The 23,694-nt window shown below is 44.6% G+C and overlaps 1 protein-coding gene across 3 annotated transcripts in view; it reads left to right on the plus strand.

Annotated features, from left to right (window-relative positions):
* ST3GAL6 (ST3 beta-galactoside alpha-2,3-sialyltransferase 6) overlaps positions 1–23,694 on the plus strand; it is a 67,782-nt gene that overhangs the window by 27,798 nt on the left and 16,290 nt on the right. For all 3 annotated transcript variants that reach the window (XM_019548851.1, XM_019548849.1, XM_019548850.1), the window contains 6 exons: positions 2,984–3,074; positions 4,086–4,163; positions 9,729–9,832; positions 11,975–12,038; positions 18,714–18,809; positions 23,205–23,391. In XM_019548851.1, the coding sequence (XP_019404396.1) occupies positions 2,986–3,074; positions 4,086–4,163; positions 9,729–9,832; positions 11,975–12,038; positions 18,714–18,809; positions 23,205–23,391 (618 nt within the window). In that variant the 5' untranslated portion in view covers positions 2,984–2,985. The remainder of the gene's footprint in view (positions 1–2,983; positions 3,075–4,085; positions 4,164–9,728; positions 9,833–11,974; positions 12,039–18,713; positions 18,810–23,204; positions 23,392–23,694) is intronic.

Raw genomic sequence — 23,694 nt, forward strand, 5'->3', positions numbered from 1 at the left:
AGACAGAGTTTGTCCCAGTAGGGACACCGTTTGCCATGAGGGTGAGTGAAGCTGTTTTGGAGGTAGCCCCCTTGGAAGTGGGACGGGTGATGGAACCCAGCAGGATTTGAATGAGACACATTAGCAAAAGCCTGGAAAGAGTCTTGGCCTGTGATTGGCTGAGAGGCTTGGTTAAAAGCGGGGAGCAGTTTTCCCGGTGGGGAAAACAAAGGACAGAGAGGGGGTGAGAGACAGGCTGGAGACCAGGGAAAGGATTTCCCCATGGCCGTCTCCCCTGAGAGCCCCTGGCAGAGCCTTGCAGAAGTAGCAGCAGAGGCTGCGCTGAGAGTACTACACGGCGAGAGGCCACACTGTATCCGTTATCCCACCCTTCCCTTAGCCCTGCTGGGGCAAGACAAGAGAGGAGCTGCCTGTGAGGAGACTCCAAGCCTGGGAAGACCCTTCTGCAAGCCCCTGTGTGGCTGGGAGAGCGCAGGAAGGGAGGAGGATGCAGGACCATGCGGAGTCTGCTTGAGACTGCCTTGGTTTTTCCTCTGTGTGAGAAGGCACCGGGGAGGGGCAGTAGGGCTGTGCGAAACACCATCATTTAATTTTGACGTCTGGTTCAATGTTTCAAAGGAACAGTGTTTTGTTTCATTTCGTTTCAAAGCACTGTCCCATTTTGTTTCATTGAAACTTTCGCTGTTTAGACGTGTTTCGCCGTTTCGCCCAGAGGCTATCATGGGGAATCATGACAATGCCTAAAACGTTGTCATTCTTGCCTGATTTGGATGAAAATTGCAAGGGTGGTAGCCCCTTCTGAGGGCATGAAGCCTGCCAGGTTTCAAGGAGATGGGTGTAGAGATTTCTGGGAAACTGCACTTCAAAGTGATCAAGCCAAAAGTCCTAACACTTGCCGGCAGCCGCAGCCTCCTGTCATCCAGTGCACACATCCAGGGGCTTGCATCCCTGGGAGGGCTGTGGGGCTGTGCTGGACTCCTCCCAAGGTTGCGAGCCTCTGGATGTGTGTGCTGGATGACAGGAGGCTGTCACTGCCACCTGGGACCAGTGGTAGCAGCAATCTTCCCCAGCACCAGGTGGCAGCCTGAGCGTCCTGTCATCTGGTGCTCCGATGAGAGGAGGCTCAGGCTGCTTGTGCACAGAAGCGATGTGCAGGGCTCATATGCATAGGACCCAGGCTGGTGTGGCCAGCAGTCCCCACAACTGGTGCGCAGCCTCAAGTGACAGCTCAGAGCTGGGCAGCAGCAGCATGCTGTGACAAAGGTGGCAGATACCCACCATGCAGGGGGCCAAGAGCACGGCTGCTGGTGCTGATAAGCTGCAGACCGGGGGCTGGAGTCATGTGGGGGGCTGGGGCTGGGGTTGGGGCTGGACGGAGGCGAGTGGGGGATGCCGGTCCCGGGTGGGACAAGCAGGCTGAGCTTCCTCTCACTGGGGTGCAGATTCAAGGGCTCCCAGCCCTGGGAGGGCTGCCAGGCTGTGCTGGACTCTTTCTGGGGTTGTGAGCCCCTGGATCTGTGCCAGATGACAGGAGGCTGAGGCTGCTGCCTAGGACTGACACTGCATGCAGCCAGCTCCCAGTGCCTGAGAAGATTGCTGCTGCCGCTGGTCCCAGATGGCAGTGACAGTCTCCTGTCATCCAGTGCACAGATCTGGGGGCTTGCACTCACTCCTGGGAGGTGTCCGGCACAGCTCCGTAACCCTCCCAGGGTTGCGAGCCCCCAGATCTGCGCGCCGGATGACAGGAGGCTGCCACTGCAACCTGGGACAGGTGCTGAAGCCAAGTAAGCCTGACTTTGAAACTTGAAACGTTTCAAAACTTTCAAAACGTTTGCAGTGCCCTTACTCCATTTTGAAGCTGTTTTGAAGCCTTTTGCTTCATTTCGATTTCACTGTTTTGAGCTCGAAATGCATCAAAGCAGCTTCAAAATGAAACACCTGGTGAAATTTTGCACAGCCCTAAGGGGCAGGCTCAGGTGCTGGAGGGAGCCTTGGGCTAGAAGGACAGGGACTGCTCCAGCCACCATAAACCCTGCGGCAGGCAGGGGCTGCATTTTGCCAGATGCTGTGAGGCTGTGCTGGACAGGGGAAAGTGTTACAAGCTGCAGCCTAGACACTTCTCCCTGCAGAGCCTGGGAAGGGGTCTGGGCAGTAATCAGCTCTCTTGCAGGGACTGCAGGGGAGGAGCCACCGCCTGCTGCATGGAGACCCCTGGAACTCGTGCGAGGGATGCCAACACCAGGGATCACCCACAGATCCTGTGCTTGGGACACGGATTCAGTTGTGCTCCCTGAGATACCCAGCCAGAGGCAGTGCAGACAGGGTCCTCAGTAACCTGTGTACAAGTTACAGACTGTGTAAATAAGTTCTTAATGGTTTATTAGTTGGAGTATCAATGTATTTATGTATTGGTTCTTTATCTACTGTGGGTAATTTGTATACCTTCCCCCTTGTGTAATGTGTATCCAAGAAGCATTAACCTTTAGGCCACCATCACCAGGTCATGCAGTGTAACATTTGTTCTATTGCACTGGTTATATGTTACCTTGTAAATAACTAAATCCTGTAAATAGTTCATAACAGTCTGCAAGGTTGTTTGATTGTAAGGGCTCAGAGACCCTGCAGCAGCTACCCAGGGAGCTGGGCGGAGCCACTCTATACCAGGTACCCCAGCATCCCATTATTCCAGTGAAGGCATGGGAAGTGTCATGCCCAGGGTTACATATAAAATTGACCCAACCAAATGTGTGTATTTATAAATGCAAAGCAGCAGAGTGTTCAGTTGTCACTGACATCTTGAATGACTCGCTGAAAGAGACTGGGGTACCTTATTTGGGGATATTAAGGCTAGAGCAACCATTGTGATCAAGCTGTGATAATGAGCACTTCCCTTTCCATCTTGGGATATGTTGGTGGAAGTAAGTCTGGAATTGAAAGCTAAGTTTGTTGTTGTTGTTTTCTTTTTGTATTTCTTGTCTGCCAGTCATGAAACGGTTCCTGCTGGTGGTTATCCTGGTAGCTGTTCTTATGTATGCCGTGCTTCACACAAATGTGTGGAAGACAAATGACTACTGGTAAGAGTAATCTCTGGTCTTTGTTGGTCCAAACATACCTTGCTTCGTGTATGTTCCCTGGATCATTAAAGTTATGGCATCTATCTGACCCCACTACCTATTGGCTGCATCTACATGAGACATTTAATGTGTAGTAAACATTGTGCCTCTACAGGTGCACCCCTATTAGGCTGGAGTAAACTAATTTACTCTGCAGCAGGATAGTACTTGTAAACACAAGTACTATTCCACTGCAGAATGAAAAACTCTGCAGCAGTGCATATGGAGACACTGCCCCGGCGGACTGGGACATAAGGTTGCTTCAATGTGGAGGCTGCCTGCTGGCTAGCCCTGCACTGAAGCACATTCATGCCCCAGCCAGCCCTCTGCAGCATGTTGAACTGGGAGGAGCAACCCCAGGTTGGCAGGCTGACCCCGCCCCCTGCCAATTAGGGTTGCTCCGACCCTGCTCAGTGTGCTGCACATGAATAAACTCCAGAGCTTATTGCCTTTCTTAGACAAATGAAAGGTGGGAATGAGCTTATGAGTAGAAGCCTTATCTCTTAAGCTTAATTCTGAAGGGTGATTTTTCTCCACAAGATCTCATTTACTCTTTTCTCTCAGAAGGACTCAGTGTTGGCCTTTGGATAGACCTCAAAAGATCCACCTAAGCAAGCTTCCAGTTGGCATCAGAGAGATGTTCTGCTTTCTCAGAGAGAGGGCTAGTGCAGGATTTTTAGTTATAGATGCTTTAATAGCTAGCAGGTGATAGTGATGGATATCTTGGAGCGAGGCTGCATAAGCGTGCTGCCAGTAATGCATAGCAAAATGAACACAAAAGCAAGTAGGGGTTCCAATTGTCATGAACATGTAAGCAGTAATGAAGGGCTACTTCATTCACTCGCAGGATCTATTGACAGGCTATTAGAACTTAGTAGTTTATATCAAAATATTTCTCTAGCAAAAGGGTTGGTGCCACCTCTTTTAGATGCTTGATTCACTTACTGATTCTTTAAAATTCTCTTCTTTCAGGCTTTCATATAGGACGACAGAAAGAAAAAATGTACTAACCACTTGTTTGCGGAAGCCAGCCTTTGCATCACTATTGAGGTAAGTCCAAGGTGTGTGTTGAGGCTATGGGGGATGTGTTAATTACAGGAGAGTTCTTAGTTATCTACACATTTAGGCCCAAATTCTACTCTACTTTAGTCAGAGAAGTAGAACTGACCACCAGACAATCAAGGGAAGCTATGTGAATGTAAAGAGAGAGCAAGTAAGAGTGAGCCAGGCTCTCTGACTGAGTAACACTGCCTGGAAAGGGGAGTATGTTGGGTTTTCAACCTTGCTTCATGCGACTGGCCCCCGTAGTGTTTTTGCTTTTTCCATGAAATAATTGTGGGGTATTGTCTCCTCCTCCTCTGGCATCATCAGGTCTCAGAAAAGTGGTATTTCAGGGACTTAAGTGAAGTTGCATGACTTCATAAGTGGCTGGAATGGATTCCTTCTGAATTTGCTTAGAAGGACAATGTAAGTTATACAGTGAGGAGTAGGAGTTAAAATCCATGGAAGCAGTCTTAAATGCAGCTAAAGCTAGTTGTGTAAGTGCTTATTACCCACCCAAGGTGGAGCTGGAGATGGGTTTTAAACTATTTGTGAGTTATTTCTCCTTTTTCTTCTCCAGTAGAACAGATCTCACGCTTGGGTTCAGCTTCTTTGATATATTCCAGCTGCTTCACACTGCTCTGACAGTAAAAAGCAGCTTTCTGGCTGCTTGCCATCAAGGCAGTACAAAGCAGCAGGAGCTCCTATATGTATCTGTAGTGAGTAAATGAGGATACATATATTTTATACGTAGCTATTGTAATTGTATATTATTAAGTAATAATAAATTTATCTTCAAGGGAGGCTGCACATACCATTTTTCAGGTTTGTACAGGAAATTGAGGCTTTATGTAGTGCATGTCTAAAACTTTTTCGTTCAGGGACTCAAGAGGATCCTATTTTCACGATTTAGTGCTTCTGCAGAAACCTCAGCATCTCTGAAAATCAAGCTCCTATATACTAAAATTGATATTTCTCCAGCAATTCTATCCTCACTGAAGTGAGATTTCACAGGTATATCTGAGGGCAGAATTTGATCTGTGCTGTTACATATACAGTAACCCAGGGCAATCTTATGCATTCAGGGCCTGAAGTCAGTGGGAGTATTGACACTGAGTTCAATGGGTTGACATTACTTTAGTTTGTAAAGGCCTAATACTATGAGACAGTATAATGCTTTAAAAAAATAATTCTTGCTACTCCATGTAATTTTGTCTATTTTAAAGGTCACAAATATGCTTATCCGATTAAGAAACAGAAATAAACTTGATGGGTAGTCATAACTGCCTTGTGTACAGCTCAGCCTTTAGGAAATGGGTAGATCAGGGCTGGGCAAAATGTGGCCCACCAGGCCATTCTGTCCAACCCGGGAGGCCCCTAAAAAATTTAGAAAATTAGTATTTATCTGCTCCTGGCTGCCTGTCATACGGCCCTCAATGGCTTCCCAAAACTCAGTAAGTGGCCCTCCGCCGAAAATAATTGCCTGCCCCGGGATAGATAGTGAGTACTTGGAGAGTGCTGTCTGTGCTTAACCCATAGAGTTACAAATAAAAACAAATGCAATTTGCTGGGTAAATTGTTATTCAGAATTTCCCCAAACTTGTTACCTATCTGTGGATACTGCCCGTATTATAGAAAATAGGCTACTGGCTGTAGATTAACCTTGCATCTGAATGAGGGCAACCATCTGAGTGCTTCGTGTGCTTTGACTTATGCCCCTTAAAGTCACATCTTTAGCTGATTTGCATTAGCTATCCTGGAAAACCTCCTGCCAATAAATGACTGTAAGTCTCAAATCTACTCAACTTTCTCCCTGCTCAGCAGGAGCCTCCAGCTCAGCCCTTCTCCTGATTTCTTGCCCAGCAGAGCACCAGCTACCTGTTTGCCTGGCATCACTCACCCCATTTCTCCACAGGTAGTCCCCACTTCCCCTGCTGTCTAGTGGGGAGGCAGAGTGGCATGGGAGTGGGGGCACATTAAACAGGAAGCAGTGTCGTGGATTTCCTTAATAATAATGGGCACATTATTAGGTTTTTTTTTTCCCAAGACAAGCACGAGGAAAAAATAAAACAGTGCTTTACTGGAAAAGGAATCATGTCAGTTGGATCTACTCTGTAGCATCTATATAGCTTGCACAATTCAGCTGGGCTTTTTGGCACTTTTATCTAATAGCTGATTCAATCAGCTATTAGATAAAGTGCCAAAAAGCCCAGCTGAAGCATGTGAGCTATATAGACACTGGTTGAGCCAGGCCATATTGATGCAGTTCCTTTTCTGAGCATGTGCTGTGCTTGGTGCAGGGGTGCACCAAGCTGAAAGTAAAGTGCTGCCCCCCCCCCCCCAATCTGTAAGCAGCCAGCAGTATGGTCATCCATTTATAATAGAAGTTATTAAGTTCCTCTGTGAAAGCAGGTAACTGAAACAAGCAGAGCTTCCACCCAAAATAAAGGCATATCTGGGGCAGGGACACATGTTTTACAGAGTATGCTTTTAGTAGAAGCATGTGTCTGTGAGAGAGAAGCACTGAAGAAATACACTAAAAGAGGCAGAGAAGGAGCAAAAAGTCAAGGGCATGGCCCTTGGGGAAAAAAAAGCCTAGAGATTTTTATGCTAAATCTTAGTTGTACAAGGCTTAGAGAGCCACATGCCAAGAAACAAGTCTTCTGTTTCATTCCTTCTGCCTACAGGGAAATCAGAGTTTGATTCAGTCCTGTTTATTTAAAAACAATGTTCAAAGATCATCAGTCAAGAAGGGTAATGGCATCTTTATATTGACTGATGAAGCAGGCTGCTGGTTATGAAAGTTCATACATCTGTAATTTAATTAGGTGTAAATCTACCCTCCCTTCTGCCTGATGTCATACTAACAGAGCCAAATACCTCTCTCTCCTAATGACATCTTTACCATGGATGATATCCTTATGCCCCCTTTGTGGACATTACTTTGAATAGCTCCAACTTCAGGCATAACACAAAATTTCCCATTTCCTGTTTTTATACATGTGGTCTCATTTGGTTGTAGCCTGAGAGGTACAAGAGGAGAATAACTGTGGTACTAGACCAGTGGTTGACCTTAGCCCCATTATGGAATGAAGATAAAGATGAAGATCTGGCCCTTACAGGTTGATCTTCTGGATGAAGATCTAGCCCTTACAGGTTGATGTTACCTTTCCTGGGTGTGGGGGAGGGTGAAAGAGTTTGTAATCCAAAGGTACAGCACATTGTACTTTTGGGTTACAAACAAGGGAACCAGGCACCTTCCAACATATAGAGGGGCAAATTAAGGACACATTTTTATTACCGATTAAGACCCAAATGCCTTATCTTAGTTAAGGTTATCATCTGACTCTGACACCAAGGAAGGTTACTAAAGCAGTTATTCATATTGATTTTCATATTTGGTGGCTTATTAACCAGTTTTCCATGTATTGTTAGTATAATCTGTTGAGTACATATTTAATTTAGTGTGTGAGGTATTTGTTTCCGGAGGTAGCAGTGTTGACTCAGGATGCTGTGAAAGGTGAAATATTTGTTTTTTAGTCATTTTATTAAATAGCATTAAAACAATGTTCCCATGAATGCACTTAAACCCAAGTATAATGATTTCACAAATCATTTCCCTATTAGTTCTTTAACACATTCAGTCAGTTCTGTGTAAGGTGCTGAGTATCCTCAATTCTTGCTGAAGTCAAACTAGTCCTTGAAGTGAAATTAGGTGCACGGGAGTCAGTGGATATTACAGACTTAGATTTGCAGTGTGTTCATCTGATTGGATGTGGCAGCTTTTTTCAGAGAGCCCCTTCCCATAGAGAGACTAATTCTCATTTGAAGTTATTAGGGGTGTACCAATAAAGATTTTCTTGGCCAGTACCGATAGCTGATTATTAACTAACTGTATTGGTTGATGCCGATCCAATAACTAATTTACAGGAACACAGACAGGCAGCATGGAGAGTAGTTCCCTGCAGGTAAGTCTGTGGAGGGGAAAGGGTGTGGCGGGGGGTGCAGATTGAGGCCCCTATGCTAAGGGAAGGAGTGAGGCAGGGGCTTGGGGGTGCTGCCCAGCCAGGGTGGTGAAATGGGACATGAGGCTGGGGCGTGGAGTGGGATGGAGCCATGGGTGGCTCATCCAGGGAGCATGGGAGGAGATCAGTGTCCTGGCATTCACCAAATGAGCTTTAGTTCAAGCACCACTGCCACCATTTTTAAGAACAGGGATGATTTGAACCGGAGCAGAACCCAACGGGGTGAGGGCGGATGCAGGCTGCCCATGGTGGGCTTGGGGCTCCCCACTCTGCTGCCTTTGCCCAGGGAGCACTGTGCTGCCCATGCATCCCCTACCCACCAGGCAGCAGGAGGCACAACTTGCCACCCCCAGTGCTGCAGGGTGGGCAGGGGGCACACAGCCAGTGCGGGGCTCCCAAGGGAAAGGCAGCATGGCAGAGATCCCCAAGCTCACAGCAAGCAACCTATATCCATTCTGTGCACAAATCTGGGGGGACACATGCCCCCACCATGCCTCCTTCAAGGGTGCATGCAGCAGCGGGGAGCTGCCCCTTCCATGCCCCCTCTATGTGCTGTTGCGGCTTCATCCCACTCCGCCTTGGCCTTGGGTCCCATTCATTGCCCTGGCTGAGCAGCTGCCCCAGCCCTGCCCCACTCCCCCCACCCAAACGTGGGGGTCCCAATCTGCCCCCGCCCCATGTCCCTTTCCCTCCACAGACTTACTTGCAGGGAGCTGCTCTCCTGGCTGCCCAGCTGTGTATCTGGCCATGTGCATACATACTGTCACACACATGCACGCAGGGTCCAGGGACCCCGGTCAGAAGGCATAATTAATTATATTTATTGATGAACATTATGGATTACACCAGCCAAAAAAAGCCTTTAGCCTATAATATAGATTTCCCTTTTATCAGTGCTGATCCAATATGCAATCGATATATTGGTGCACCTCTAGAAGTTAAGTGAATTCCAGTGTGAGTGGTTAATATGTCTCCTCAATGTGGATTCATATGTTCTCTCTCTCACCCTGGAATCTGGGCATCTTTCACATGTATTAATTGAAAGACAGCTTGTCTGTCAAACCATAGCATCCAATTCCTCTTTTAGAACCCGGCCTGTCTCTTTTTTTTTTTCCTCTTTCTTTTCAAAATTTTTGTTAGGTTTCCTTTGTCCTGTCCCATCCCCCTTCTCCCCCCACCAATGTGATTAATAACTACTTTTCAAACTAGTAGTTGTGGTTGTCTCATAATCTTAAAGAATCTTTCAAAGTTTGGGTCAAATTCCATGCTACAATAAACTTTCTCATTCTTGTTAGTTTTAATGAACGTTGTCAGCTTACACCAGCAGGGAATTTGTTCCTTTTTCTGAACACTTGATATAATTATATTGCAAAATGCTTGTCTTGGGCTGTACTATTCCCATGTGTTCATTTCAAAACTGATGCTGCCTATTATTTCAAGTAAGATTAAAAAGTTAAAAGGCATTTCAGGAACTGTTGCATGATTCAAATGTGCCATAGTTTCAGAGTTTTTTTAAATATTAACTGTCAACTTTGTTTTCTCCCCTCAGTGCTGATAAAATATATCCATTCCTGTGCTCTAATAACTTCTTAAAAGTGGCAGCATTCCATGAAAGTGATAAGTTTGAATTACCGTATGGTATAAAGAGAGCAGGTCAGTATTAAGGATGTGTCAGGTTTTAAATGAAAACTACCTGTTATGGTCAATTACTACATGTATCTTTCTCTTTTTTACTCAGGAATACTACCTGGTTTTAATCTATTATTAATAAAGAGGAGACGTGCTGTAGAGAGCTAGGACCTGAGAGATGTTGAGTTCTAATCTTGGCTTTGCCCCATACTTGCCCTGTGAAATTGAGCAGCTCACATAAACCTAGATTTTTAGGTATTGCTTTGCTCTCCAGTGCAATGTACAAATGATATAGGAGTCAGGTCACAGGGCGCAGACAGTAGTGACAATTTTCACCCAACCTGGCCACAGAACACAGTTTATAGCTGTGACCAAACGCAAGTGCATGACTGCAGACATCCTGGAAAATGGCTGCTTGGGTGAATATCTGACCCCCTCATTGCAAGCTATGGGGCTCTTCAGCCTGGAAAAGTGCAGGCTCAGGGGTGATCTGGTGGCTACCTATAAGTTTATAGGGATGACAAGGTTGAATGGTTACAAACTCCTCTGTGACTGTTTCACGCTGGACATAAGGAAGAACTTCTTTACTGTCCGAGCCCCCAAAGTTTGGAAAAGACTGCCGCCAGAGGTGGTTCAAGCACCTACTTTGAGCGCCTTCAAGAGACATTTGGATGTCTATCTCGCTGGGAACCTATGGCCCCTGCTGACTTCCTGCCCTTGGGCAGGGGGCTGGACTCGATGATCTTTCGAGGTCCTTTCCAGCCCTAATGTCTATGAATCTATGCATAAGGGTAACCCCTTAATGGAGAGGTTTAAAAAAAGAATATCTTCTGTAACTTCTGTCTGTGCTGCCTGCCAGCCTTGAGCTGTTTTCAGAATGGGAGAGGGTAAAGGGAGTGAAGGGAACCAGTCCGGGGGGTTTTCAGCCCTCGCTGGAGGGTGGGGTGGGTGTATTGGAGCTGCCCTTCCTCCCCCCCCCCCCGAAGTGAGGTCCTCCAATTCACTCACCCAACCCACCAGAGCTAGCTGCGGAAACCCTAGAACAAGCTCCCTCTGCTCCCTTTCCTGCCCTCCCATTCTGAAAACTTTGCAGCCTTGTAGGGAGCAGGGGCCCTTGCTAGGGGAAACCAGCTGCAGGCTGCAGCTAACAGTGAACTTCTGTTTGTTTCAGAGGATTGTTGTCATTCGGTGCACTTCCTGCAAAGCATTCTCAGTTACAGCAGGGAGCTACATTTTTGTCTGCACCATTATTGGAACTAAAGCTATATCAATGTTTGCACTGTTGTGTCAACATCACAACATTCTCTGTGGGTGAAGATGGGCAAGCTCTTTTGACAAAAACTCCCAGCACAGGCACAGCTTATACCAGAAGAATCACAATTTGGCTGGTTACCATTTGTTTCCATAAGAAGGAGATGAAGAACTAGCACAGTTTTGCCTGTATACCTGCATCCACACAAGAAGCACTTTGCAGGATAGTATCATGCTATTCCTATACCAGGACTACACTCCTAGTCCAGACATGGTCTTAGGTTCCTAAGTGCCTAAATGACCTGTTGAAGACAAGGCTTTGTGTAGACATTTCCTTAGGTTCCGTAGGGTCCTTTGGCCTTATAGATGTTGTCCTGCATGGCGCTAAGTTTATAATCTTGGTTTTAGTTTCTTTCAGCCCCTCACTCCCCATTTGTGAGATGGGGAAATGCTATTATCTCAGTGGATCAGAATCTTAAATAGTAGACCAAGGCACCCAGGTATTACAGAATAGGGAGTAATTATAAGTGCCTAAGGTGGACAGATAAAATAACTAATGCCAGCTCCATCTGGTACAACAGTGGTTCACTGTACTACTGTAGCAGTGCATGTCTCAGACCAATAATGTCTGAACATGACTTGTTCTGATCTCAGACCAAGGCATGTGTGGGAGGGATAAGGCAGCTGGTTATTTTCAAGAAGCTATAATAAGACTGATTTGGTTTGATTGCTGACTAACATATGGTTCTGGAATCTCAACATGGCTATAACTTGTTTTCTAGGAAGAAAATGTAAATGGATAAAAGCTTTTCTTTGTTGCTAAAAATGCTGTATTCAAAGTGGCACTTCCATTTTTGCACCAAGAAACACTAAATGTTTTCATTTCAAATCCTTTTCTTGATGCTTGCTTTTCAGAGAATAATTTTCACCTAGCCCTTTCAAGACTGGAAAGCTGTGATCTCTTCCATAAAGATGATGGGTGAGGTTGTTTGCTTGTTCCTATTACAGTCATCATGCTTTAAAATGTAATTACTGTTTTAAAATTAATTTAAATATTCAGAAAAGGAGATGTGCAAATGCAGGATAATTCTGCATAAATGCAGCCAAAGTGAGAATCTGACCCAGTCTGTCAAAAAGAACTATGTAAGTGATCCCAAAGTATAATTTATCCCAGTGTTAAATATATGTAGGATCACAGTTCAATGATCATCCTATGGATGAATTTTGAGGCTTGTTTTTTTCCTGAAGAAGGTTGAATGCTTTACAAGTCCAGCCCCTTTCCCCAGTAAAGTTTTGAGAACCTTAATAAATTGTGGATACCCCCAAAACTCTTTTGACAACCAACACTACTGTAAATCAGGCTAAATTGATTGTAATCCTGTTTCAGAAGATGTGCTTGAGAAGAGCTTTCATCTGTTTGGTGTACTTTTCTATGCTTGGAATATCTTTAAAAAAGCAAAAATCCCATAATGTAGATCCAATGTCATGTTTACGTGACTGGAATTTTCCTCTGATCCAGTTTGGCAGTTAAGCTATAAAATATTATCCTTGATAAACTTATAGTTTACAGGGTATATGGAGTGTACCCTGCATTGTACACTGATTGCAGTATGTTAGGTGTAGTCCTTTGGTACCTTCTAGATCAGTGGTGCTCATCTTCCAGCCTGCAGGCCAGATCCAACCTACAGAGACATTTCATTTGGCCTGTCAGACTCTTCATGGGCCCAGAAATTTGAGGGCAGAGGAAAAGTAGCATTAATTGCTCCCAGAGCTCTGGCAGTTAACGGAGCCATGGTTCCCTTGGCACTGGATTTCCAGACCCATGGGGAGTCGTATGATCCAGATGACATAACCCTGTACACCAGGTCATGTTGGCAACCAGTCACTTCACAGCGAGATCTCATATGCAGGGTTAAACAAGTGCATGGGGTTGTACCTGCAGACCAACCTTGCATGCTGATTCTGTACTGAATCAAGCCTGTGAACTTGGGTTTGACCTGTGGACTGGTTCTGCATCATTCATCCAGTTCACAGAGCTAGAAAGCATAGGCACCTGTTTTCCAGGTGGAAGCTACCTTTCCTTGGCCTTCAGTTTCTTTGTTGGGTAGCATGTTTTGCAAGTTGGCGATAGTACCAAATTACCAAGTACCATTAAAAAAAAAAAATGTGCCAGTTACAGAAACAGATAAGTAGTATGCATAGCATAGCTCACATGCAAATTGCCTTGTAAAATTTGGCACACAGTATGCCATCCCTTATCCTTGAGGATATCCAAATAGAAATTACTGTGCTTGGCCTTATTTTTAACAAACTGCATTTATTTATTGATCATGGACTCCCTACTGAAGAGATTGGAGTTTAAGACCAAGCTTTAGTTTGTTCTAGGACCTATTGTTTTCCTATAATTTTCTGAGTGGTCAGTTTTCATATGTTGGGCCAAAGTACCTGTTTTTTCTCTCTCTCCCAACACCTTTCACCTCTGGAAAGTTCCAGGAACTCTCAATTAAAAAAAATAATCCATCCCCTGTTCTTGCCAGCATCCAAAGATCTTGGGTCATGGAGGAGGAGATGAGAAAATAGAGACCAGTTGATCTGTCTGAATTGTAGAGGAGTCCTAGTTATTCAGTGGCAGTACTCTCTGAGCACTCTGAAAGACCATGCTACTGCAGATGGGAGGTTTATAGTTGGTAGACCTACAGATGCTGTGGTTAACACTGTTGATCTGATGTCAGGCTGAAGATGTTGTTTCAGAAAATTATTTTAATCAATTCTGTCTGCTGCAGATGTTTTATTAGCATTTTAATGATATTGGTACCAGGGCAGAAACTTGTAATAAAGTGGGGGAAGTTTTTAGATGTAACAGTTCTTCCTCTAGACCAAGAATGAGATAACTGTTCATCCTTTGAATGCAGGTGCTCCACTCAAAATACAATGGATGTTGTACATACATATATTTTTTTACATTGTTCTGATAACTAATACCACATTTTTGCAGCAGAAATGTATATTTAATAGTGTGAAAGAAGTGAGTAGTATTGTTAAATTACTAGCAATAGTTTAAAAGACTTGAATTGTGATAATTTGGTTTGATTTGTGTGGCACTTATTTATTTATCGAGTATGAGTCACTGAAATACCTAGAAACTCTGTGTGCGTGTGTGTGTGTTTGGGTAAATGTACAAAAATACACTATCAAGATACGTTTTACAATAGTAAGTGCTGTCTGAAAGAATTATTGTAAAAACCCTGTATTGTACATCCATTAAGTTACTTAGTTTTGCTAGTCTGCAGTCAAGTCTTGATAACTGTGTAGCGCACAAAGAGTATATTTTTTCTATAACCTTTCCCATTCTAGTTGAGACCTAAGTAAGCTTAAAGTTTTCAGGACCATTAAGCTATGCATACCTGTAAATGGCATAAGATAGCCACATTATATGGGGTGCCAGTAAAACTACATAGGGTAAAGCAATGGAAATTTGGGTTGGGGGGTTATTAGTGATACAGTTTTCAGACTCAGTCCAACGTAGGGTGCATATAGTGTAAAGACTCAATTTTGGAAACTTTCTCAAGTGAGTGTTTCCATCAGAATCAAAGAAATTATCTGCAAGAGAGAGATTCACAAAACTGGGTGCTAGCACTGGAATGCTTTGTTGCACATCCTAGCAAATATTCCATTTTTTCAGTAAAGCTCATGATGTTCTTGGAAATCTCTAATCAAATTTTGACTTATATTAGTATTACAAGTAACTGCAGTAAATGTAATATGCAGTAATGGATAAACGGAAAGTTTCTTCTCCACTGTTTCCTGGTAAAGGAATATAGCATTAAAGAAAATCATATAATTTTTTTCAACAGCCTCCTGTTTAGAGAATTTTTTTTTCTTAAGAAAGGAATGTCCTCCCTTTGTTTTGAATACCTTGCTGAGGAAAGGACCTTCTCATAAGGCATTTGAAGTCCTCACTTTTATTTTAATATATGTATTTGCAAACGGGACAGCTTAAAGTATCTGTTTATAATAAATAACGTATGTGAACTAAAATCAAGCTTTCCTAGTTTAGAATTTGAGACGCCCTCAGAATGTCGGTGATGTGAAGGAGTATGTAATAATCTTTCAGACTATCTAGCCACATCAGCTTGCTTCCTGAGCTGTAGCCAAACTACAAAGTCAGCTTTCCATCCCCCCAAGTCTGACAGTACCCAGCCACCGACAGTTCCATAGTGTAAAGAAGAGCAGCCCTAAGGGCTGTTTTAATTTCACACCAGCCCATTTAACATAATTTCAGCAATCATGCATGGCTTGGGTGAAAAAGTGTCCTGGCCATAACCCCTCAAACACTGGAAAGTGGGTAGACTAGAAATCATTAGGTGGCTCCAGATCATTAGAGAATTTATGTGAGAAGAATTGATTGGCTGCAGGCAGATCGAGTGTGGTCCAGGGCTCCTCCTCACCATCAGAGCAGTACGAAACAACTAACAGGACAGAGACAGAGGTCTCTAATTCTTACATCTTCACATCAAACAACCCAAGAAAATAGAGAGTAAAGCCATGAAACGTAAAGACACAGAAACCTAGTACTGTGGTCAAAAGATGATCAGTGGCTAAGTGATTGAGGGTGGGGAGCGGCTAGAATTGTACAAGTCAGGATTCTGAGCGGTGATAAGTTTGGAAAACCAGCATGCAATGGGAAAAGTAGCTCTTATCCTCCTGCACATGCTGCTGGCCATGTTTCTCATGCAACATTCACCCACTTGTGTCGTGGTAGTGGCAGTTATTTCTGGCAGACACCTGGCTGTAGTTGACTGTTGAAAAAACATGACTGAAGAATGAATTATTTGCTGAATTGTTTTAAAACTGTTTTGTGTGGCTGGTGCTGCTTGCAGTTAAAGAAAAGAACAATAAGTGGAAATCTACATCCATTTCCCTTGCTGTGCCCCTTTCTTGTCTCCTTCCTTTTCACCTTCCTCTTTAACCTGCTCCCCTTTTGGATATTTTTTTCCTTCCTTTCACACTGTCAAGACCTGCATTTGTTTCCTTTTCACCTTCCCCCTTGGTTACTGTTCCCTCACCACCTAGATTCTCACCTTGAACCCTAATGAGGAGCAGTGGGGCAGAGAAAAAGGAATTCATTTTAATAGATTTCATAGACATTAGGGCTGGAAGGGACCTCAGAAGATTGAGTCCAGCCCCCCGCCCCAAGAGCAGGAAGTCAGCTGGGGTCAAGGGATTCCAGCAAGATAGGTTTCCAAACGTTTCTTAAAAGAGTCCAGTGTAGGTGCCTGCACCACCTCTGGAAGGAGTCTATTCCTGGCCCTGGGGGATCTGACAGTAAAAACTTTTTTTTTTATGTCTAGCCTGAAACGGTCTTGGAGGAGTTTTTGACCATTGGAACTTGTCATCCCTTGGGGAGCTCAGGTAAACAGGTATTCCCCCAGATCTTGATGTACACCCTTATAGACAGCCACTAAGTAACCCCGAAGCCCGCACTTTTCCAGGCTGAAGAGTCCCATGGCTCTCAGCCTCTCATCATAGGGCCTGTTCTCCTGCCCTTTAATCATGAGCAGGGCTCTCCTCTGGACTCTCTGAAGCTTCTCCACATCCTTTTAAAATTGTGGAGCCCAGAACTGAATGCAGTACTCCAGCTGCGGCCTCACTTTCCCTTCTCAAAGTTTCTGTCAGTCTGTCAAACTCAGATTGCACTCTTCTTTTTTCCTCGCTTGTCCCATCTAAATGAGATTGTTGTTGTAGATCAGGGCTCTCCACTGGCTTTGGTCATACAAATCTTCTTTCAACTCCCATCTCATGTGCCTCCCCACTATATCTCTCCATCTTATCTTCAGTCTTCCTCTTCTCTTTCTCCCTGGTAGTGTCATTCTGGTAACTTCTTTTCCCACATTTTCTTTCAGCCTCCTCTGAACACACCTGTAACATGCCAGTCTTCTCTCTTGTACTTTCTCAGATGCCTCCACTACCTTCACTGATCCTCTGATGTAAGTATTGAGGTGAAGGTAGTGGAGGCATCTGAGAAAGTACAAGAGAGAAGACTGGCATGTTCAAAGGAGTCTAGAAGAGTATGTAAAGAAATCCAGAAGAATCTGGAAGAAAATTCAGATTATACTCTCTTGCTTCAAAACATCTTTACACTAGATTAGAAAAATGGTAGAAAAATTAGTCCTAAAGTAGACTTGGAGGAGATGAGTAAAATAGCTAAACAGGTCTAGTCCACTTTTAACTTTTGTGATATCCATCTGTGCTGCAAAAGTGGATGTTCCTGCTTGAAAGGCTCAGCCATGAGAGAGGTAATATTATGAATATTTGAAAATAATTATTAGTCCTCTCATCCCATGCCAATTAAAATGGATGAGGCTGGTCACCACTTAAAACTCATAATATCTTTCTGCAAACTGATTGAAGTGATCATGAATCAGTTCACACTCAGGAAATTTCCCCGTAAAATCATCAGGAATGAAAACTTTGCCTTTTTCTTTAATAAGAATTTAGGCTCTGTAAGAAAAACTCTTGAATTCACCTGGAGTGGTATTCTAGCCCTTTCCTTCTCACTTCCAGTTTAATTTTGTTAGGCACCTGTGTAATGATCTTTTAGCCCTTCAACAGGATAAGCAAGAATCTGTTGGTAAAGAAAGGGTATGTTTTAGTACAGATGTGGCCACAGAGCTATTGCTGAGAAGCCTGCAGGCCAGAATTTATTTTGAAATGTGACCACAATGATCTCTTGAGGAAGTCCTGAAGGTCATAGCACTGATTTTTGTTTCACGTGTCCTGATTTAGTACAGGTTTCCCTCGCTTTATGCTGTACATTCATTCCTGGAAAATGGTGCATAACTCAAATTTGTGTAAAGGGAACCCACTTTACAATGTAACAAATAGGGATACCTTCCAAGACCTCGACTGTACTGACGCCCAGACCCGTTTCTACCACGTTTACAAGACAGTTTTGGGACTCACCAACAGCAGATGGTACACACAAGCACAGGACACTATCATAATGGGGATGGCAGGTACAGAAATGTGTCACAGACAACGAGCAAGGAGTACAGATCCACACAGAAGACTGTATGTTGGTGCACATCACTCCCACAGTGCACTGCACAAAGCAGCTGACTGCAGGCTTCTACCACAGAAATCGCATAAGAGTGAATTTACCTCGCATATAATGAATTTTTGTTATAACCTGCAGGAATCCTGACTCATCTTAGGGTTTCCTAATACTTATGAATCATTCACAATTCATTCATCCTTTGTGGGTAAGGGAGTGCCTTGGAGTAGGTGTTGTGCAAATCCCAAGAACCGTCTATGCAAATTTCTTTGCAATTTGCAGGTGAAATACGATCTCTATAAGTGCAGTGTTCTATAAAAAACAAACAAAAAAAAAAAGTAAGTGTTTCAAAGCTTTGTATTAATTCAGAAACTGTCAGCTAGAGTTAGGAATGTTTGTAATATGATATGGAATGTCTAATATAGCTTTGGATGCTAATGGCTACATACTGAACCAAACAGTGAGATCTGAACAGTTAATCCCACCCCAGGACACTGTTTTTCTGAAACTAAGCATTCATGAGACAGGAACAAACTTAAATGAAAAATAATAAACTCATCTTGTTTTGAAATGTATAAATCTTTAATATCTGTCCAACAGTGAGCCCTGTAAAAAGTGCATTGTTGTTGGTAATGGAGGAGTGCTTCGAAACAAGACACTAGGGGAAAAAATTAACTCCTATCATGTAGTAATAAGGTAAGCTGTATTCTTTTCTCATTTATGACAAAGTTCCTCCTGAATAGTTCAGTGGTTATAAATGAAAATAGCTGAAACCTTTGATTTAACAACATGGTTGCTTGGATACTCCTGATTTCAAACAGTAAATTGTATGATATTTTATTGTGTGTTTAATGAACATAAATTGTAGAAGGCAGGATGAAGGGGTACCTTATAGGCTAATTCAGGGATACGTAAGGTTTTATAAAATCTGATGAAGTATGTTGTTGCTTGCAGAATATGTCATGCCCTCTTTTGCAAGCTGGACACCATCACCAGCAGTTGCACAGCAGCAGGGCACATGCTGTTGCTGTGCTTCCCCGTCCTGAGTCCCCCATCTCTGCTAAAATAGAGTATATGGCCGAAGCTTGTAACTTTCTGGTGTGTGACAACTAGTCTCAAAATGCCCGAGCAGCTAGCAAGTGCCAAAATGTTACTTTCTTTTGGCCGCTGCAGTCATCTGTAAGGATGAAAAAAATCATTTGTCTTTGGGGAAAATCTAAATTGAGCAGGGCTCAGTTTTGCTACTGGCAACCCTATCCTTGATGGTAAGCTCATGAAGTTTATCAGCTTGCCAGAGTAAATCAGGTAAAAGGCACCAAAAGAACCAACCCTGGGAGGGTGGAGACAAGTATAGGAAGCTCTTATGAGAGAGACTGAGTCCCTGTGACAGCCAAGGGCAGCAGTGAATGATAACGCAAGGGGATATTTTATTCACACAGACAAAATATTGCCAACATATAATATGCAAAGCCCATTCCATATTTAATCAGTGTAAGAGTGAACAGTTTTTCCACAATATCTGAAATCCAGTGTGGATAAAAATGATGTTTTAATTATTCTTTTAATTTAACTTACATGGTGCTTTCTTTTCAAGAATAAACTTATAGCAAATATTTGGAAAGTACATTAGATTGTGATCTCTTTAGGGCAAATAAACATAGTTTATGTTCCTATTTGCCCAGCACTGTTGCAATATACAGCACAGTGGCTTAGTCTTTGGCAAAGGTAGTATCAGATGAGCACTGCTTCCCTCTACTATGAATTTCAGGTTCACTTCATTATCTTGCTCTAGATTTCCTTGCATATTGATAACAGCATATTATTTTTAGTTAAATGATTAAACAGATTCAGGTTTTGATAAATGCAGGCCTTAACAGAGGCTCTCAATTTCAAATAAGGTCCACTACTCAGGGATAATTAGATTGGGAACAAATGTTTAAGATTGGACCCTGGGAAGCACAAAACCAGACACAGGGCAGGAATTCAGGGAAAGAGGCCCCAGGAGATGATACTGGTGGGAAGGAGAGCTGCAGAATTCCTGGAAGAACTAACTTGTGACGAGGCATTTGAAGTAGAGGTGGTGGGGCTGGGGAAAGACTGCTCTAAAAGCTCTGACAGAAAGTGTCCTAAGTACTAAGAGCAAGAAAAAAGGCACAAAGGTAGAAAACAGACAGAAAACAAAAGACGTGAGACAAGAGGACTAGCAGAAAGGAAGTAACAGCACAGTAACCCCCGCCAAAAAAGGTGGGGAGGGAAAGAACAGGTTTGGGTTACTGTGGTGTTACTTCGTTTCTGCTAGTGATGAGCTAAGTCCCTGGGGAGATTTTTAATATCAGTAAAGATTTAAAGTCATAATAGATACCGCAGCATATACATTTTTTTAAGTTTGCTCTTCTTCTGGGGTCAAAAATGAATGGCCCCGTATCACTACAGACTGTTCCCTTGAATGCAGGAACCATCTGTATAGTTTCTTGATGAAAAAATATTGAAAGCACTTGATGAAGCTTAGTGCCTAGGAACTTACAAAAATAACTCTGAGAAATGTGATGAAGTTTCAGAGGGTGTATGAAATGGTGTGGGAGGGGATCATCTTTTTTCAAAGCAGTGCTTTCATGGAAACATTGGATTTCAAGGAAGAGGGGAAATGTTATTTACAGATGAGGGTGCCAGATTGTTCCAAAGGAAGGCAGAACAGGTACAAACCACAGAAAGTGAGAATGCAATTCATACTGCTTCTGCTGACACGGATCAGGGCAGAAGACAGTCCCCAATATCCCACCTGACCATCTTTCTTTTAACTGTGACTCTCAAAGCAGCAGTCCTTCAGCATGTTCTAAGAGAGGAAAGGTTGCATATAACTAGATTAGTTTAAAACTAGGTGAACAGACATAATCTGAACCTTAACAGCAGCAAGCCACAGAAGAACATAAACTGCACCCAACATTTAGATACATGTAACTGTAACTTGGACCTTCTTAGGGTGCTTTCAGTGTGTTTCAGGAGCCACGTGAGTATGGGATAGGCTGATCACCAGGGATCCGGGTTTTCCGGTTCCCACAGAAGAATGGAGAAAACCCCAGACTTCCCATTTTAATTGGAGAAAATGCAGATTTTCCCTTTTAGCAGGGAAACTCATGGATTTCCCCCTTTTGGAAAGAATTCTGCAGGCTGGCTGAGTTCCAGCCTGCAAGTAGTGTTTGCAAAAGGGGCAGGAAAGCCCCAGTCCTGCCTGGAGGGGGAGGAAGAGGGAGAAAGGGCAGGACCTTATGCAATCACTTACTGAAAGCTGCTGCAGGAAGAGGATCAGTCTTCTTTGTTCCTGGAGGTAAGTGGGACTTGGGGGTTGCGGGGTGGGGTGGGAGGGGAAGCTGGCTGGGGACTGAGGTAGCCAGGGGGAAGACATGGAGTGCCTGCTAGCAGGCAAGCACTCCTGGTGGGGCTTTCCCCAACACTTTCTCCTCCCTCAGCCCGGCCAGGCGGGGAGATGGGGGGGAACAGGGCGGAGGGGCAAAGGGTACTGCTAGCCCCCCACCTGAGCTCACTCTGTGCCCACTCCCAGGAGCAGAGCCGGGGAGATGAGGGCAGCAGTGCCCCTTTGCAGGCTATATGTGTGCTGGCCAGCCAGGGGGAAGGGGGAGCTTGCACGTAGCTTGCCTGCGGCTGGCAGCGGGAAAGCTGCATGGGATGCGGGGTACAGTGGTGGGTGCTGCATGCAAACCTGAACCCCCACCCCCAGCCAAGCAGGCATGTGAGGCCTGCAGAGGGGCACTGCTGCCTTCAACTGTGCTCTGGGCAAGCAGCACGGGGCACAGCGGTGGTGGTGCTGTGGTGCTGGTGGCCACCTCTGCGTGAGCAAAGGTGTGGTGTGGGGGCAGCTGCAGATGACAATGCAGTGGCAGCCACCAGCAGTGGTATGGTGGCCACTGTGTGCCAGCGTCACTGCACTGTCACCACCGTGCCCCATGCCACTTGCCCAGAGCAGGGCCAGGGGGGTGAGGGCAGCAGTACCCTTGTGCAAGCTGCACATGCCCGCCCAGCCAGGAGGGAGCAGAGGCTGCCACTGCACCCCATGTCCCATGTGCCCCACCCCATGTCGCAGGCCAGTGGCGCGAGGTGCAGCAGTGGTGGCAGTGGCTGCCACGTGCAAGTTCCCCCTCCTCCTCCACCCCTGGCTGGGCAGCAGTGTGTGGCCTGCAGAAGGGCACTGCTGCCCTCGCCCCCCTGGCCCTGCTCCTGGGAGTGGCCACAGAGTGAGCTGAGGTGGGGGGCTCGCAGTCCCCCTCCACCACTGTGGCCCAGGGGTGCATTCTCTTCCCCCCCTCTCCCTGCCTGCCCACCTGTGCGCCTGGGCTGAGGGACAAGTGTTGGGGAAACCCCACCAAGAATGCCTGCTGGCTGGCAGGCACTCCATGTCTTTCCCCAACACATCCTTGCTTCCTCAGACCACAGCCAGCTTCCCCCGCTCCTTGGCTGGGTGGCGCATGTATAGCCCACAGCGAGGCACCCCATGTATAGCCCACAGCGAGGCACCCCTGCTCTTGCCCCCCCCCCCCCTTAAGAGCAGGCACAGAGATGCACTCCTCCCCGCATTCTCAGTCTGTGCTCCCAACCCCTTACTTTCCCCCCGTCTCCCCACACACACCTAGCTTTTGGGGGCGGGGGTGTATGTCTGTGTGTTTATCTACTAGCAGGGCCGGGGGTGGGGATCTCACAGATTTTGGATTTTTTATCAAAGAATTTGCGATTTTTTTATCAAAGAATTTGTGATTTTTTAATTATTTTTTTAATCAGGAAAAACCAGGATCGTGGCTAATCATGTCTTTAGGGGCCAAAGTCAGTGGGAGATAAGGCTGCAAGTTAGGCAATATTGCACTTTTATTTTGAACAGTTTGACAAAAACAGTTTGTAAGTTTGAAGTCCCTGTGGTAAATTATCACCTAACTGTCTCTCTCCCATTAATTTAGTATGAATACAAGTCATGCTGTTTACTCTACAGCTATGCCATTTGCCCTGCAGAATTCTAGACATGACAGCCATAGCACACAATGGATTTATGACGATGCCCTTAATATCTCTTTTTACCCTCCACAGAATGAATAATGGTCCCATAATAGGGTATGAAGATGATGTTGGGAGAAAGACAGATTTCCGACTTTTTTATCCAGAGTCTGTTTTTTCAGACCCAATTCACTATGATCCTAATACTACTGTTGTTCTTGTCGTTTTCAAACCACATGATTTAAAGTGGCTCTGGAGCTTACTGGGTGGTGAGAAAGTAGTAAGTTTTATTTATTTATTGTGTTTTGTCAAATTGTCCTGACTGCCTGTCATAGCTGAGCATGTGTACCATGCTTTTCCTAATCATCTCAGATATAACATGCTGTAACAAATCAAAGGAGTGGAACAGATATCTTTAGGAAATAGAACTGATGGTCTACAGGAGCTTCCTGCTGGTGTGAGCATAGTGTTTGCTGCATTTCTGTGTTTGCTGCATTTCTGAAGTATAGTTGGACAGCAGCCCGCACCTGAAGAAAAACTTTGGAAAATATTATAATTCAGACCATTAGCTGGTATAAATCAG

The sequence above is a fragment of the Crocodylus porosus genome, unplaced genomic scaffold (genome assembly GCF_001723895.1).
Source record: "Crocodylus porosus isolate Cpor-Errol unplaced genomic scaffold, CroPor_comp1, whole genome shotgun sequence".
Classification (NCBI taxonomy): domain Eukaryota; kingdom Metazoa; phylum Chordata; order Crocodylia; family Crocodylidae; genus Crocodylus; species Crocodylus porosus.